We start from the raw sequence: 17,789 nt of genomic DNA, 5'->3' as shown, positions 1-17,789 counted from the left end.
AAAATGGGGTCATAATTTTGAATAAAATATAGGGATGAATCAGCCTTGTGCACTGACTAGTTTTAAAGTGTACATCTCTTGGTCTTTGCAGAAAGTGTGGATTATGGGCCAGTCTTTGTGCAAGAACCTGATGATGTCATTTTCCCAACTGATTCTGATGAAAAGAAGGTAGCCCTGAATTGTGAAGTTCGTGGCAACCCCACTCCTACGTACAGGTAAAACTAATTATGTTTTATTCGGTCATATATTATTTATATATATATATATATAATATATATAATATATATTATATATTCGGTCATATATATATAATATATATATTATATATATATATAATATATATATATTATATATTCGGTCATATATTATTTCTCAACTACAGGTTCCACTCTCTTCCTTCCTCTACGTCCATCTCGGCCCTTCCCAGCCATTCCTCCTCTGTTTCCCTTCAGAAAAGAGTAGGTCTCCCACAATACCAACTAACTATAGCATATCAAGTTGAAATAAGATTTGGCACCACCCTCATATTAAGGCTGGATGAGGCAACCCAGAAGTAGTACAAGAGTTCCAAAATCAGGCAAAGGTGTTAGAAGCAGCCCCTGCTTCTTCTGTTAGGAATCCCATAAAAACACCAAGGCCCACAATGAGACCATAGATACAGAGGACCTAGGCTAGACCCACGCAGGCTCCCTGATTGTTGGTTCAGTTTCTGTGAGCCCCTGTGAGTATAGGTTTGTTGACTCTGTGTATTTTCTTGTGGTGTCCTTAACCCCTCAGATTCCTATAATCCTTCCTCCTCAACTTCAACAGGAGTCCCCAAACTCTGCCTATTGGTGGCTGTGGATCTCTGAATCTGTTGCCATTGGTTCCTGGTTGAAGCATCTCTGATGACAATTGGGTTAGGCACCAATCTATGAGTATACCAGAATATCATTAGACGTTTTTTTTTTTCACTGACATTTTTTTTTTGTCAGTCTTGTTTGGTTCTGTCCGAGGTCTCAGTTTCTGGTTCTTCGGGCAGTGTCAGGCATGGGCTCCTTCTTGTGGCATGGGTCTCATCCTGGACCAGTCATTGGTTGGCCACTCCCACAATTTCTGTGCCACCTTTACCCCAGTACATCATGCTGGCAGGACAAATTGAAGGTCAAAGGTTTTGTGGCTGTGTTACTGTAATGGTGGTTTTGGTATCTTTAAAAACTCAATTATATTATATAAACACGCTTCTTTCCCCTTAATTCCAAGTGTGGGATTTTTAGTTTGGGATTTAGTTTGCCCAACAGCTGATAATTACCTCATGCTCGAGTGTGGTCTTTGCCAGCAGCCTGCCTCCTATGGCTGGGAGAGAGGACAGTGTTTCCCAGCTTCAGTCAGTTTAATTCTGAGGATTCTGAGGGATATAAATAGGAGAGCTCAGAGAGGACAGAGGTGTGACAGTTTGGAGAGGATGGACAGAGAGAGGCAAGGTGGCAGCTTGGAGGAGGCAGGTAGAGAGAGAGCTAATGAGAGAAATGCTAAGAGGAGAGCTCTCTCAAACAAAGAGAGAGGGGGGAAGAAGAAGAAGAGGAGGAGGAGGAGGAAGAGCAGGAGGAGGAGGAAGAGGAGGGGGAGGAAGAAGGACAGGAGGAGGGGGAGGAGAAGGGGGAGAAGGAGAAGGAAAGGGAGAGGGAGAGAGAGATAGAGGAACGGAAGGAGGGAGGGGAAAGGAGGGAGGGAGAGAGAGAGAGACAGAGCGGCAGAGAGATAGAGAGAGTGATATGCTTTAATTGACCCTAAACAGCCCAGCCCCGGAGTAGTAAAAGATGTATAAATCCTATCTGCACTAACCTTCTTTCTCTCATACCTTGTTTTGGGGTGCCAGAAGGGGTTGAGATGAAGAAAGGAGGCAGGGACAGGGGCAGTAAATATCCTCAATAAAATCGAATTTAGAAGCTGGCAGGTATAGGTTGGTTTGTCAAATCCTCCGCTAGAGGTTTTGCCAGGTTGAAGATGACCAGTTCAGGCTCTGTGTGCTCCATGACTGGAGTCTCAGCCAAGCTCACCTTCATAGTTTCTTGGGAGTTCCCACTGCACTGGGTTTCCACCTTGCCCTGAATTGTCCCTCAGTTCAAGATGTCTCTCAGGAAAGACAAAGGCAGCGGCATCTCTGAGTCAAGCCTAGCCAAGGCTACCTAACGAGATCGCCATAAATATGCAAGAATTATCATAATGTTTCAAGTAATTTAATGTATTTGTCTTCTGATATTTTTCTAAGATGGCTTCGGAATGGAAGCGAAATCGATCTGGAAAGCGACTATCGCTACAGTTTGATAGACGGCACCTTCATCATAAACAATCCAAGTGAAGTGAAGGATTCTGGGCTTTACCAGTGTTTAGCCACCAACACGTTTGGAAGTATCCTCAGTCGAGAAGCTACACTTCAGTTTGCCTGTGAGTAAACTAAGATGACTTTGCGTAGAGTATATCTACACAAATTTAAACCTTCAGTTATGAAGCTTAAGAGTGGAAATAGTGTTAAACCACAGTCTGAATTACAACTAGAAAAATTAGATAGTGATTGCAACTCCATACTGATTTTGACTAAATAAAATTCCCCCCACACACATACACAACACACTCACACACACTCACACACAGCACACTTACACACATACTCACACACATACACACACACATAGGCACACTCACATGCACACTCACACACACATAGCTCATGCAGCCAACATGTCACTGCATTTTGGGAAATTGTATTGTATACATGCTGGTCTTTCATAAGATTACACTGCCTGAAAAAGCTGCAGCAATCTTGGTTAGTGCAATTAATTATATCTCATGATATCTGCACAATGACAAGATCACCCAGGACTGCCACCCTGAATGCAACCCATTGAGACTGAGGCATTATCTTATAGACCATCTAATATAAATATGCTTAAAGTACATCATATGTACTATTAACCAAATGCATAGATCCTTTAAAAAATGTGAAATTCCCTCATTGATGCGGTACACTTACACCAAATTGAAAATAGTCTACCATGTGAAACTTTAGTATTATTTGATAGCAAGTAATCCTAATAGAATTTAAATTCTTGAGGATTACAATCAGCAAAAAATGAAAAGGGATGAAGAGTCCTTGAATTAATACATATAACTATATTCATTATGTAAGTTATCAAAAGTGATTTTTAAGTTCATTTAAACACAGAGGAATGAAGTTAGTAATAGATTCTGCTTCCTAGCATCTTCCTTGTGTCATTTCTAAAATTAACTTGAGATCCAGACACCCTCTTATAAAAGTGAGAAGAGGAAAAATAATAAAAGATTGGAAACAGACTCGGTGGGAGAATTTTGAATGAGGTCCTAGAAAAGTCAAAATCCTATTTCTTTAAATCTTTATTTGGCTGTTTTTAAAATGATGTGTTTATAAGCTCAAAAAAGCAAACAACAACAACAAAAATGTAACCTGCATCCACTACTTTTATTTTATAGAATCATTTGTGGCAAATCCTGCAATCTTAATAGGTTTTTGTATTCAAACCAAACATGTAAGTCCTCCTACCAGCCTTCTATTGAATAAAATGCTCATTTAAAAAACATCTCTCCAGTTTGATTTTTAGTCTTTCTGGAAGACAGCAATTGCACTATAATCTAAATATTCACATTCTGACCTTACTAACCACTGCACCATAATTAATCTCAACAGCTGTATGAGGGAGCAAAAGTAAATTGTAGTGAGAAAATTAAATGTGGAAGCATCACGTTCCGCATTTCTTCTCTTTATTCAAACTAAAGAACTATTTAACTTTAGTATTGGGTGTTTAATAACAATCAGGGCTTGCAGAACATTTGTCATGATAATTCTGTTACTTACTGGCTGGTCCAGAGTGAGGATCCAGAAAGATAAACGTTCCATGTGAGTCTGAGGTCAGACAAAGGTAGCTCTTTCTGTTATCAAAAGCTGACAACATCACTACAGGGTCTCTTTTCTGAACAGAAAAGTAGGTGGGGAAGTGATGTTGGTCCTTCTTATCAGCAATTAAAGAAATAAAAGGAATCAAGGAAAGAAGAAGGAGGTTCAACTAAACTGTTTAAAATTAAGCAAGTGTAAACAAATTCAATTTCTTCTGAAGTTATCCTTCTATTCATTTGCTAAAACATACTTATAATTTGTTCCAGATTGTTTTATTGGGATGTTTATTTTGAATAGCTTAAAGATATGATTTACTCTGACTTGACATGTAAGATTTCTGCTCAGCAAGCAAAAGTTACATATATGCAAATGTTCATGAAATGCACTGCACTTCAGATGTAGCTTAGCATGTTCTATGAAGTCCCATAGTTACTGTGGGGATAGAAAATACTTCTCTGGGATTCCCAATGACCAAAGCATGGGGCTTGTGGGGAGCTCTTCTTCAAATGAAAGTGTTTCTTTTTTAATAAATTCTGTTATTTCTCATCAAAATCTTGAATTGCAATCTCAGCAACAGCCCCATATGAGTCAGCAGCAAATTTAATTAGCCTGACATAAAGCCTAATCTATTCTGTAAAGGTAGTCATGAAGTAATTCAGTTAATCTACTGATATATTTATATAAAGAGATATAATTAGAGTACGTATTCTAATTCTGAGTACCAAAATCACCAGCGGCTTTGAGTGGTTGACCCAAAACAGATACGTCTTCTCCTCCTGATCTGCCCCACACGAGCACATGTTAACTGTCTCCTCTTGAAAATTTTCATACTAACTTCTCCCCAAGGAATAGCTACAAACATGTTTCAACCCAGTTAATGTAAATGGTTTAGTTTATCATTAATAAATATCTAGCTCACAGGGGTGCAGTAAGAATTAATGAGGTGGAGAAATTATGTTTGTTAACTTGTTTCCAAGTTCAGGGAGGGGGTTATAAATAAATAGAGATGATGTGTTCTTGCTTTAGTGGTGATCAAGATGATTCTTGACAAAATATATTTTCTTCCTGGATCTGTGTTTGGCATGATGGTAATTTCTTCACAAATATGGTGATCTCTCTTCAGTGACAAGCAAGAACACACCATATCAAACATTGTCACTCTGTTAGCTTATGGCCACCCTGATGAGTATTTGAAATGGGCAATAAGACATGGTACACTTTTCAAATTCCTAAATCCAAAGTTCACTGCAGTCTCTCCAGAGCTGGTAATTTTTTTCTTTTTAGAAATAACTCATTCCAGCAAGTCAAACAGAAAATGAATCAAGAATAAAATCTCCCTGTGCTGTCTCATGATTCAGAATATATCTTTATATGCAATCCGTGGTAAATTGATAGCTCGTATCTAAATTTAAACATATTGCTTTTCGGGGCATTTAGATGATTTAAATCCAAACTATTCCATTCGTTTTCCTTGAAGCACTTGATTAAAATAACCTCCTTAACTTTTGAGAGATTTTATGACTTGTAGACTTTTATTTTTAAGCCCTTTAATTTAACCTTTCATTTTCATATGAAACTCAAAAATTACTTCTCTGTGTTTTTCATAACTTTTTCCTCCAAAGTAAAATTAACCTTAGACTTTAAACCCACATTTTACTAATTTTAAACATCTAATGAAATTATTTGAATAATCACTAACTCCACAGTATAGCCTAATCTTATTTCATTAGTCTATGAGGCTTTGCCTATAATAGCTTTATTAATTTATTTTATATTGATCTGAATGAAGGAAAGACATTAGACTGACTGAGTTCAATGGTTGTAAAAATATTGAATTTTGTTATAGAATAAACTAAGATTTTTATGATTGTATCTTCTATACACAAAGCTACTCTATAATTTTTTTTATGTTTTCTTCTGTTCTGTCAGACAGTCTTATGTAGCTCAGGCTAGCCTTGAATTGAGCTATGTAGCTGAAATGACCTTGCACTTCCCGTGGTCCTGACTCCACTTGCCCAGTGCTGGGATAACAGGCCTCCTCCATGACAGACTGCATGCCTCCTTTTTAAAGAACTGAAATATAATTTCTACCCACTTTAGAAAGATAGCTAAAATGCTTTTTTTTAAGACAGTTTTTTCACCATGACTGAAACAAGGAAAAGCAATTACAAGTGAGTAAAAAATCAGTAAATAAAGAGTAAGGAAATCTTAAATCTGGTACAGGAGCCTCACATCCTTAATTCTATTACACAAAACGCTAAGTCTTCAGTTGTTTCATTTGTTAGCATTGAGCCAAACCGTTGCTTTCGATGTTCATGGCAACTGCTAATATCTCTGGCCCTGTGTGACAGATGACTGAGCCTGTGCTGTGGCGTGGATGTCTGCCTTGACACAGGGCAGGAACACCTACCAAGGAAAGCACTGCCCACAATAGGTTGGACCCACCTCTCCCATCTAGAAAACGGGCCGGGGACTCTCCTACAGGGAATCGGATGGAGACATTTTTTCAGTGGAGGTTCCTCTTCCCATTTGACTCTAGCTGTGCCAAGATGAGGACACATAAACGTGAATAGTGTAAAACAGAGTACTGCCATGTTGCCCTTGTGTGGGCCTCAGATGGCTTGCACTGCCTGCTCTCTCTCACTCTCTGTGTCTCTGTCTCTCTCTGTGTCTGTCTGTCTGTCTGTCTGTCTGTCTGTTTGTCTGTCTGTCTCTCTCTCTCTGTGTGTCTGTCTGTGTGTCTGTCTGTCTGTCTGTCTCTCTCTCTCTGTGTCTGTTTGTCTGTGTCTGTGTCTGTCTGTCTGTCTGTCTGTCTCTCTCTCTCTCTCTCTCTCTCTCTCTCTCTCTCTCTCTCTCTCTCTCTCTCTTGTTTGACAATGGCTCAAGGCATAGAAAGCATAAACTCTCCTACACCATCATCACTATGCATCTCATGCTTCATACATTCTTTTAATTTGGTTTTTATTTTAATAGTTAGCCCCTGTCATGTAGTCCCACCACCAGCATTTAGTGGAAGGCTGACTGCTGGGTGAGTGATTGTATGCAACACTTCCAGTAGCAGTTACCACCCACCTAAAGCATTTGCTTTGAGTCCTGAAGGAAATTTTCTTCCTCAGGAGATGCATGAGCAGCCATCTCTAATAATTAAAAGAGAGAATTATAAATAGGACAATATATGTCAATAGATTATAGGGGTTTTTTTGTTTGTTTTTGATTTTGTTTTGTTTTGTTGTGTTTTGAGACAGGCTTCCTCTGTGTAGCCTTGGCTGTCCTAGAATCAATATCTAGATATGACTGGCCTCGAACTCACAGAGATCTGCCTGCCTCTGCCTCCTGAGTGCTGGGTTACAGGCATCTGCCACCACACCTGGCGATTACAGGTCTTAAATCCCCATACAGATGATAGTGATATTATTACTTCATTTAAAAGTAATAGGGACCGGAAGGATGGCTCAGTGAGTAAATGCACTTGCTACCAAACATGAGAGTTCATTTCAATTCCTGAGATCCACTAGGTGGAAGGAGCAAGCTAACTGCAGCACATTGTCCTCCGTTATCGATGCACATGCCTTGGCAGGCCATCGCGCCTCTATACACCACAAATACATGTTATAAAATATTTTAAAATGTGATAAATGCTATCGTAGTGGTAATGATGCAATTAATATTATCAATACAGACATTAATAACCATTCTATACATAAATATATATACATATATATAATTTTGCATTAATCATGGTATTCTCCATATTCTAATATATCTGTATGTAATACTCAGGCAGATGTCTATATTTCTTTTTTAAAATATGTCAGATATAACCATGACTACAGAAAAAAAATGTTTCTGGCTTTAAAAAAATGTTTTAAGAATTCTACCTGGATTTCTCTATTGATCGCAGTGGCAATGAGTGTTTTCTATCCATTTTTTTATAGTCTCGGTGGGTTAGAATCAGGCTGTAGCAAGAGAATTTACCACTCTGTGCTGCGGCTCTGCTGTTATTCTCTCTGAGAATATCTGGAAACCCCTTTCCATCCCACTTGTCTCTTCCTAGTGTAACTTCTCCTTCCAAATAACAATTTGTCCCTTAATTGTGTATATATGCAAGTGCCTGCTTATCTGTATGTGCACTGTGTGCATGCAGAAGCCTATGCTAGCCAGGAGGACATCAGAACCCTTGGCATTGGAATTACAGTTGGTTGTGAGATAATGCCGAGCTGATGGCAACCAAATTTGGATTGTCTGCAAGAACAGTAAGTGCTCTGACCCACTGAGCCATCTGTCTAACCCTTACTAGTTTTTATCAAGACATTCAGAAATCATAGGTTCCACTTATAGTTTTTTAAGTCTCGTTTTAAGAAAATAAGATACTTGCCTCTCAACTCATAGGTGTATGAATTTAGTGAATTGACTTCTCAAAGCTCAGAAAATTAAATAGCTCTTCTAAAGAATCATGTCTGTGAAAACAGGAAGGTATCTACAAACTGTTGGTGACCAAAATCAAATGAGGCCTTTAATTTCCTTCTGTGTCATAAACACTGTAGCTTGTCTACCCCAATATCCCAACCGCCACACATCCATGTGTGTTGTAATTCACAAGATTTCAGAGACAAGTATTACATTTATAAAACAATAAATAGTTCAATTGCTTCAACGAAGGAAGGAAAATCTCTGAGTCTCTATGCACTGCTATACAAGCTAGTCATAAAAGGTAGAAATATAGTAAAGTTCTAAATCACTTTACTAAAAACTCCAAGAGCTACAGAAGCCAGAGTGTGTTCCATGGTGTCCTCTTATAGATCGTATGGATAAGTGGCACTGTATCTCTGCTTCATAAAATGCTCCACAGAAATGTCTCCGTTCTTCATCTTTAACAACATTTTATGTTAGTTCTTTTCAGAAGCTATGCATTCAAATGCTTTAAGAATCTCTCCCTTATTTGATTAATGCACTTTAGAAGTAGAAAATGAGCAAGGCTACCATTGCTTATAACATAAACAGTGTCATAAAAATAATGATTTCCACCGATGGGGAAACCAAGTGTTTAATGTTAGACATTAACATAGCATTTACATTTAATGATTTAAACATGTTTAGTATTATGAAAATTCTGAGAATGATTGCTAAGTTTGACTTAGGTTATTATGTAGCAGACAGTAGGATAAACTCAGCCACAAACCAAAAATCTGTCATTATCCATAATAAGCCTTTGTAGGTTTAAAAGATTTTTGTCAGAAAGAATTGACAACTGAAAGGAGACAAAGCTGAATTCCATTTTCTTCTATCTGGAAGAATATTCCATAAATAACATAAAATGAATATTAATCTCCAAAGTTATGAGAGTTTTGCGTATGTCATTAGCAGTCTAGTCTAAGCAATCCCAAAATTATGTTGATAAGATTTATAACTTCCAATTTTAGGAATAGAAAATTGAAATGTTAAAGGTTATAGATTCTACTTGTACCCATTCAATTCAGGTCAGATTAAACATAAACCTGAGCTATGCAATGCCTCTGTTAGTATATGCACACTTGGGGCATTTTTTTTGATCTGCACATTAGAGGATTCATACACAGATTTATGCCAGTGCAATGTCTCACAGAGACCATTGACACTAACAGCTTTTCCCTAACATTTATCTCTCTGCTTCCTGATTGCTGATAGGATTTAACTCCCCATGCCACCATTTCCCCTTCGTGACTGGTTCCATCTCCCCACATCATGAGCAAACACAAACATCTCTTCCCTTAAGTTGATTCCTGTCAGCTATTTGTTTACATTGACAAGAAAAGTGAGGTCGTTGATTTGACTAGCCCAGACATGTTCACAGGTTGTCTAAACTGGTTTGCCATAAAATAAAAATAAAAATAAAAATAAAAGGAATTTGCAGTGGTGGGCTAGAAAAGTCCTCTGGTGCTATAAGCAGCACGTAAGGAGTCATTTGGGTAGCCTGGGGAAAACCAGAATGATAATAGAAATGTGGACAGTAAGAACTGCTCACAGGGAGCAAGGACCCCATGAGGAACTAGACTAGATGTCACTCATGTTACAGTATAGCAGAAGAGATGGCTGCCTTCTGCACATGCACATGTCCCAAAAACTCGAATGAGGCCGAATTTAAATGTAATAGGACAGGTGTTTGCTAGAAAAGAATTTACGATGGTATATCATTAAAGCTGTGGCATGATTAATGCTCATTGCGTTTTCCCATGCTTACAGTGAGTAAATGAGCTTAAAGTAATAACAAAAACATAAAGCCACATATGGCAAACAGGGAAGAGATGCACACCGGCAGTGAGGACATGGTGGATGCAGACATGTGTCTCACTGTAAAAGTGATGGGAAGCAGTTAGGAGGAAATCTTGGACTTTTGGGGAGAACAAATGATTGCTCAGGACACATCCATCTAAAGGAGCATACTGGAAAGGCAGAACCTGATGCGATCATGTTACAAAACTATCACATAGGAAAGTGGTTTACTGGGTTCTGCCATAAAGACACACAAAGGTAGCAACAGCTGTGTTCCACCAACACCAGTGTGCTTCTCAAGCTATAGGTGAAACGTGGCTTCTTTTTCAGATTTGCAGAGTGCCAGGGTGAACGATACTTGGGGGTTTACACTGAGGCTTCAGAGAGCTGAAGCCAGGTAGGGTCTACCAGAGTCAGTTTCCCGACATGAAGTTCCAGAGTTGGCTGTCGTGTTTTAGACCAGTCTTTCCTTATTATGGGCCATTCCTCCTTTTCAGATTGGGAATATTTACTCTATGCCACTGTATGTTGGGCATCCTTAACTTATTTTCAGATTTGCAATGGCATGCAAGTAAAGGATTACCTAAGTTTTATAAGATTTTGAATTTTAGGTTTACACACAGTATTGAGGCTGTTAGAACTATAGGGACTTTTGAAAGTTACTAAACACATTTTTAATTTGAGATGCCAGTGAGCCAGTGGAGTCAGAGGTGGGATGGTATGCCTTGTATTTTCACATATGTGATCCCCGGCTGGCAGTCTGGATTTGGGAGGTGGTGGCATTTTGATAGATGAGCACAGCTTAAGGAAGCAACTCACTGGTATGGGGGGCTGCCATTGAACAATAAAGCTTAGCCCCATTTCTGCTTCTATCTCTTTTTGTTCTTGGTTATGTACATGATTATAGAAGTCTCCGTCCTGTGTTCTATGTGAATTTTACCTTTCAAACTAAATACAGTCTAGCCTTCCGCAAATATGCCTCTTAGAGGAAGCCATGGCTTAGACACAGGGGATTTCCATTAATCCTACTTTACGTCAAACTATGTTCTAGAACCTGAAGTTTAAAATCTGTTAGTCTTATGAACAGAAGCTGAAATCAGCTAAAAAGCTAGAACTAGCGTGAAGAGCCATACTACTTTCAAAGTTACCATGTAGGATGGGAGCTTAAAATGCAGTCTACGTTTAATTATCTGAGTTTCTACACCTCGGAGGGGCTAATAATTTATATTAGTTCAAACTGCCTTCACCGCCAACCCCAGAAGTAGGAATGCATTGTAAACATGGATAAGGGTTAGTGAACATTTAAATACAAGACATAAAAATTAGCTGTCAAGCCTAACCTTGTTTATCTTGATCACCTTGTGCCTCTGGAGCATTTTAAATATGATGTTTTCCTCTGTGTTTTCAAATGCATTCCAGCATGACGGTCATTGAAGGAGAAACAAAAGTCAGTAATACGTACATTTTTATGTAGTCCTTTTAAACTGGAATGGTTTGTCCTTGCCCAGGGCCTGCTGAAACGCCAATCCCAGAAAGTGATACTCTGCATTGTCGCTTATAACAGATGTTATTTCTCTACTGGCCTCTGACATGGAGACAAATTACCATCTCTTCATAAAACTTACAAAATGAAATTGCTGTTCTTCGTTCGTAGACTGTTGAGACATTGTAGGTCCACCTCATTTACAAAATGGCAGCCTTGCTCAGTGAGGAGAATAGGCAGAGTAAAAAGACATTGTTCATGGTGACAAAGCTCTACCAGCAGAGTAGGAAGCCATGTGCTCTGCAACACAGCTCTGCCCTAAGACCAATTCTCCGGAATGTGTCTGTCTTCTAAAGTTGAATTGAAATATATCTTATTTTTTATATTAGGACTGTGTGCAGACTAATTGTTTACCATGTAAAGCTGTTCACCACACTGGTCACTATTTGACAAGGACAAGAAACGCATGCCTATAAATGTGGGTTTAAATTTGGAAGACTCTTGGGAAAGAGAAATAACCCTGTAGGCATCCTGCTCTTGTGTAAATTTAACAGCTCTGTGTAAAGCTAGGTTCCTAGGACCTAGTTTAACATGTGAGCTCTGCGTGTGACCTTACTCAGTTTGCCTTGATGGTGACACTTTCTGAAAGCGCAGTGCAGATATGTGTCTATGCCAAGGCTTGTTTGTCACTGCTTAGGAAGCAGTGGGGCGTGGGGAAACAGAGCTAATGGATGAGCAGACCAAAGTCTCATGCTTTAGCTCACTTTATTTAAAGCCTCAGAGGGTTTACACTCAGGCCAAGAGAGGTCACATGACTTAAGTTCTCATGAATACAAGCTCTCTATACTATCACAATAGAAGGCACTTGTGGCAGTAGTTTTTACACAGTGACATATAAAAGACAGTTTAAATATTTAATTGAATAGCAACAGTTAGCAATAGTAAGTAATCTGAAGCAAACTAGTTCCTTCCCTCAATACCTAAGAGTAACACAAGCACACGTTCTAAGAACAATTTCATGCTTCGAAGAAACTAAGCTCACAAGACTCTTTTCTTTTTTTCTTGGATTTTTCTCACACTCAGAATTCTCCTTACATTACTCCATTTCTGAACTATGTTCTCACATTTGTTTGAAAATTGGATGTGGTCACACATATGTGCATGCACACACACCTGCATACATGCACACAACACACACGCGCACACACACACACTCACACACTTCAAGTTTATTTAGCCATAAAGTTATATATAGAGAGACAGAGACAGAGTCAGGGAGAGATCAGACTATTTTGGTCTCTTTAGAAGAGTGCTTTGTGGGAGGCAAAATGGGAAAAGGAGGATAGAATGCGGCAAGCATGGAAACCAATAAAGAAATTGTCCACTGGAATTGTCAGCCACCTCATCAAAGTTGGAAAGTTCATTAAAGCAAATGATGATTAAAATAAGCCATATATCCTTGAGGGATGATCTGGAAGTCAGAGTACAGAACTTCCAAGTAAATATATAGTAAACAAACATACTTTTTCAAAGATCAGCAGTAAGAAGGCTCCATGGTTACACATTGGCTGCTCTTCCAGAGGCCTAGAGCTGTTTCCAATGCACACATGAGAAGCTTACAACCACCTAGTAACTCAGGTTCCAGGGGATGCAATGCCCCTTCTCTGCTCACGCTCACACACCCCAATGCACAAGCATACACATAAATAATAGTATTAAACACCAGGAATTTCTAATAATAAGAGACACGAGCATCACATAGCAAACCTGTTCTTAATTAAGAATTGCTTTGGAATTGGCTTCTTCAGCAGTAAAATACAGATTTCTGCCTTCTTTTTCATCCTTACAAAACAGTTTTAAAAATGCATCTCCTGGCATATCTAAACTGAGAGATTGAGCAGTTATTCCTGGAAACAAGATATCAATTTCAGCACTGCGTGCAGAATAGAACCATCCGAATTATAATCATTTTACGTGACAGAAACAGCAAGTACTCACTTTATCCCATTTGAGACACTAAAAATCCCAAGTTAGCACCAAATTATGACTTTGGAGAGAAGGGCAAGGTAAAGAGAGACAGACAGAGGGAGGGGCATTCGAAGAGAGAAGGAGATAGGGAGAGAGACAGAGACACAGAGCCAGAAGGGAGAGAGAGAGAGAGATCCAGCAATAGGATGCTCAGTTGATCTTACTTTCTGCATGATGTTCACGCCCTTAATATTACCTTACCCCAGATTAGCTAGTCTTGCTACTGTGTGGACTTCATCACTTTAAGAGAGTCGGCTTTCTCATATCTCATTCCTGAAAGTCTTTCCTCCATAATACTCCAATCCTACTGTTACATACACTATTACAAATCTGCAGCCACACAGCCCCACAGTGTTTGTGGTCTACTGTAAGTAATGCACATTTCTCAACACAGGCCATCTCTCTCCTTTCCTCTGTCCCTATCTGCTTTCCTCCAGTCCTCCCCTGCTGCCTACGCATGGTCTTGCATAATCTTAGGCAAACTAAACCGTACATTTTTTTAGTTAACATTTTCCCAATAAATCTCACCCTGAGCAGAGTTGTAATGCATCCTTTTTCCAAATAACTATGCTGGATTCTGTATTTCTCTTTAGTGAATTATAGAAAAGACCACTCCATGATACCCCCAACACTCTACCTCTGGCACTGTTCTCACCTGCCTGTACTAACACTCCTCAGAGTGGGACTGTTATTCCTACGAGCTTCCGCAGCTCAGGAATTATATCAGACTTTGCTGACTTCACAAAACACTTGTCCTACCCTGTCCTGTTCCCTCTGCTTCTGGGATGCACATCTCACACATCTTCTAGAGTTCTTCCCTTCTGTCCTCACATTTCAGAGCTCTATTTTTCCCTTGGAGGCCTCTGAATCCCTTCATTTATACAAAGAATCATCTTATTTTTTTCTTTGCTGTGTATCATGATAAAAGCATTGTCACAAAGCTTTCAGGAATTTCATTTTTCACAAGTATATTGATGGATAAAGGTGACACATACCACTCTGTGTCTATGGGGCATCAGATATATAACTATATGTATTTGTTCATAGATTCTTCTCTTGAAGCACTTTCATGTCACACAATTCTAACCACCCAGTTATCAACGCCTGGAAGACTGTAGAGTTGGTGGATATTTGTTTATTGTTTAATAATAAACATGACCAAAGTCCTATAATCATGTGTTTTAAATTAATGAATATTAGTTATAAAAAGAGAAATCAGTTCCCCAGGCATTGATATTTATAACCTACATTATGATATCACATCCTCTATACTAATTACTACAGAAAATGCCTTCCATTTTTGGTCTTGGGAATTGTTACTTGATTAATAGCTTCAAATATCACCCTATCTTCCCCAGAGTCTCTGGACCCTTCTTGGACTGCTGCAATGTATATTATACAATATGCCATTGTAGCAATTTTAATATAGAAAACACTTCTACATTTATACATAAGATTGTAAAGGTCCAAAAAGTTAAATATACTGTTTGGATTATTAAGAAAAAAGCACCAATCATTGAGACATTATACATGCCTATCACATTAATAAATAAATAATAGGTGTCCCAAAGAAAAGCAAATATTTTTGCATTTATAATGTGTATACAAACCATATAGATGTCTGTTTGTCTTTATCCATATAATCTCAATCAAATGATCATATTTTACCAAAAAATTATAATTTTTTAAACATATATAAAAATAAATACAAAATATAAGTAAATATAACCATATATAAATATACATAAATATCATTTTATATAAATAATATGAATATGTACTCAAGTAGTCTGGATTTAAAGGAAAACAAAAGTGTTATAGTTATTAGACAAAATTAGCTGAAGTTAAACATATTTATGAATGCTAAAAACTTTCCTTCTAAAATGTAAAACAAAATTATTTGCCTAAGCCACCTGGACTTCTTTTACAGCCCATTAATTAATAGCAATGTGTGATTTGTTTAGCTTATTGCATTCTCCACAACTCATTAAATCTGGGCTTAAATGTACTTGTAGCCAGCTTTTGCTTCACTTGGTTTAATTAATTTTTGATGATTTAAGACACTAACCATAGAAATTCAAGCTTTCACTTTTATTTTCCTTGCTCTATACCAGATCCTGTGTATGTGTGGGTGGGTGGAGGGTGTGTGTGTGTGTGTGTGTGTGTGTGTGTGTGCGCGCGCGCATGTGTGTTGCACTATTTTTCTTAACTATTTTCCATTGAGTTTTGCTGGCACAATTCAGTAATTTTCACACATTAACAGCATCCGGGGATGTGTGAGGGTGAGCACTCCAGCTTTGCAATGTTCTGCTGATATAATTTGTAATAAAGAGTGTGTGATCACTGAGATTGCTTGGATGTTTTCCAAGCAGCTTGCCTCGAGCGGCCTTGCTCTGAAGGGCACCTCTGTGTACATACAACCAATTGACTATCCCTTTCTTTTCCAACTATGCAGAGAATTTTAGGAAATGAAATGAGCCCCCGCAGTGTCTGTGGAATGTTTATAAGGTTTTGGAGGAGGGGGCCTGCTCTGGTCTTTTATCCTCTGCTCCACTGAAAACAGAGAATCTATTTTACTAGTTTTCTACTCTGAGCATGGTAACTTGTTAGGAAGTAAACATGCATAAATTTAAAGAAGTGCCATCCAGAAAGGAAGCTACTTTTATTTGTGGAGGAATACAGTACTCAGGTTCTTTCTCAAGTTTTGTTTAAAGTCTTCCTAATTCAATGGGCCCTGAACTACATGATGGATTTGGGCTTTCAAGGCCTTGAAGACTAAGGAATTTATGTAAATATCCATGAGGCTTGGGGAACAGAAGGTCCATGTAGCACTTGAAAGTGGGAGGATAGCAGGAATATTTTGCAATTTTAGACAGATAGGAACAATGGTACATGACACAGATATTGTGTACAATGACACAGATATTGTGTACAATAACACATATATTGTATACAATGACACGGGTGTTGTGTACAATGACACAGATGTTGTGTACAATGGCATGGATATTGTATAGAGTAACAGTGTTCTAATCTTCAGCATCATGCAGATATCACTTTTGGGGGTTTATTCTCATGTCTTGCTGTATCAATTAATTTCCTTTCTAAAGGAAGAGGAATAAATATGTCAGCAACACTCAGGGCCACCTCTCTCTAGCTTCTAAAGTAGCAGCAAAAAGAAGCATAGGAAAAATATGCAAAGATATTTAGAAAAATGCATTTTGTAATATACATAGTATCATATGTGCTATTACAAAGAAACCAAGTACATACATTTCTTGCCCCTCCCCAGCTTTTTTTTTTTAAAGTATCACATATCAGCTTAAACAGAAAAAAAACCACTATATTGCAATCCTATTGCTTTGTGCCATACGGAGGTGAACTCAGAGGGACAGCAGGTTTGCATTCTCCTGGAGGTTTAATAAAGCATTACTTTTTTTTTTTTGCTATTTTTATTTCTCCTCCAGTTTACTTTTCATTTTTTAAAGATTGCTTTTAATTTTTGTGTTTTTGTGCCTGTGTACATGCATGTCCAACACATGTGTATAGGCCCTGCACAGGCCAGAAGGGCAACTTCTGTCTCCTTGGTCTGGAGTTATAGATGGTATGAGTTACCACATTTGTGCCAGGAACCAATCCCAGGTCCTCAGTAAGAGCGGCTGGTGCTCTGAACTGCCAAGCCATCTCTCCAGTCACACTCCTCATTTCTTAACCCTGATTCTTCTTCTAAGCCAGCAACATCACGTCGTTCTGATTGACCCCATAGCATATCTGTTCCTCTTCTTCTTCATCTTATATTCCATCTTGCTTTTATTGTTAAGTGTATGCCTGGTACACTGAGCCAACTGGATAACCCAGCTGAACTTACCTTATGTGCATAATGTCAATTAGCCTAGCATGCTCACACATTGTACAGAAGCTAGCACTCAGAAATCATGGATATGGAGCAAGCTAAGAGTAAAGCATTATGTAAGAAAGGGTGAAATAAAAGTAAATTTATTCATAGCCATAGCTAAGGCCAACATTTACTGCAATCGATTGTCTACCAGTTTACTGTGATTAGTAATTTTGTGTACATAGCTGTTTGTATTTTCAGAATAATTTTTGAAGTCAAGGGTC

General features: G+C 38.4%; 1 protein-coding gene across 4 annotated transcripts in view; it reads left to right on the top strand.

The window, feature by feature from the left end:
* Window positions 1-17,789, top strand: part of CNTN5 (contactin 5) — a 1,112,028-nt gene that overhangs the window by 675,836 nt on the left and 418,403 nt on the right. For all 4 annotated transcript variants that reach the window (XM_084782482.1, XM_084782479.1, XM_084782480.1 and 1 more), the window contains 2 exons: window positions 92-215; window positions 2,252-2,427. In XM_084782482.1, the coding sequence (XP_084638608.1) occupies window positions 92-215; window positions 2,252-2,427 (300 nt within the window). The remainder of the gene's footprint in view (window positions 1-91; window positions 216-2,251; window positions 2,428-17,789) is intronic.

The sequence above is a fragment of the Acomys minous genome, assembly GCF_964271855.1.
Source record: "Acomys minous genome assembly, chromosome: 5".
NCBI lineage: Eukaryota > Metazoa > Chordata > Mammalia > Rodentia > Muridae > Acomys > Acomys minous.
The sequence above is the reverse complement of the archived record's forward strand: the minus strand, read 5'-3'. Positions and strand labels throughout refer to the sequence as shown.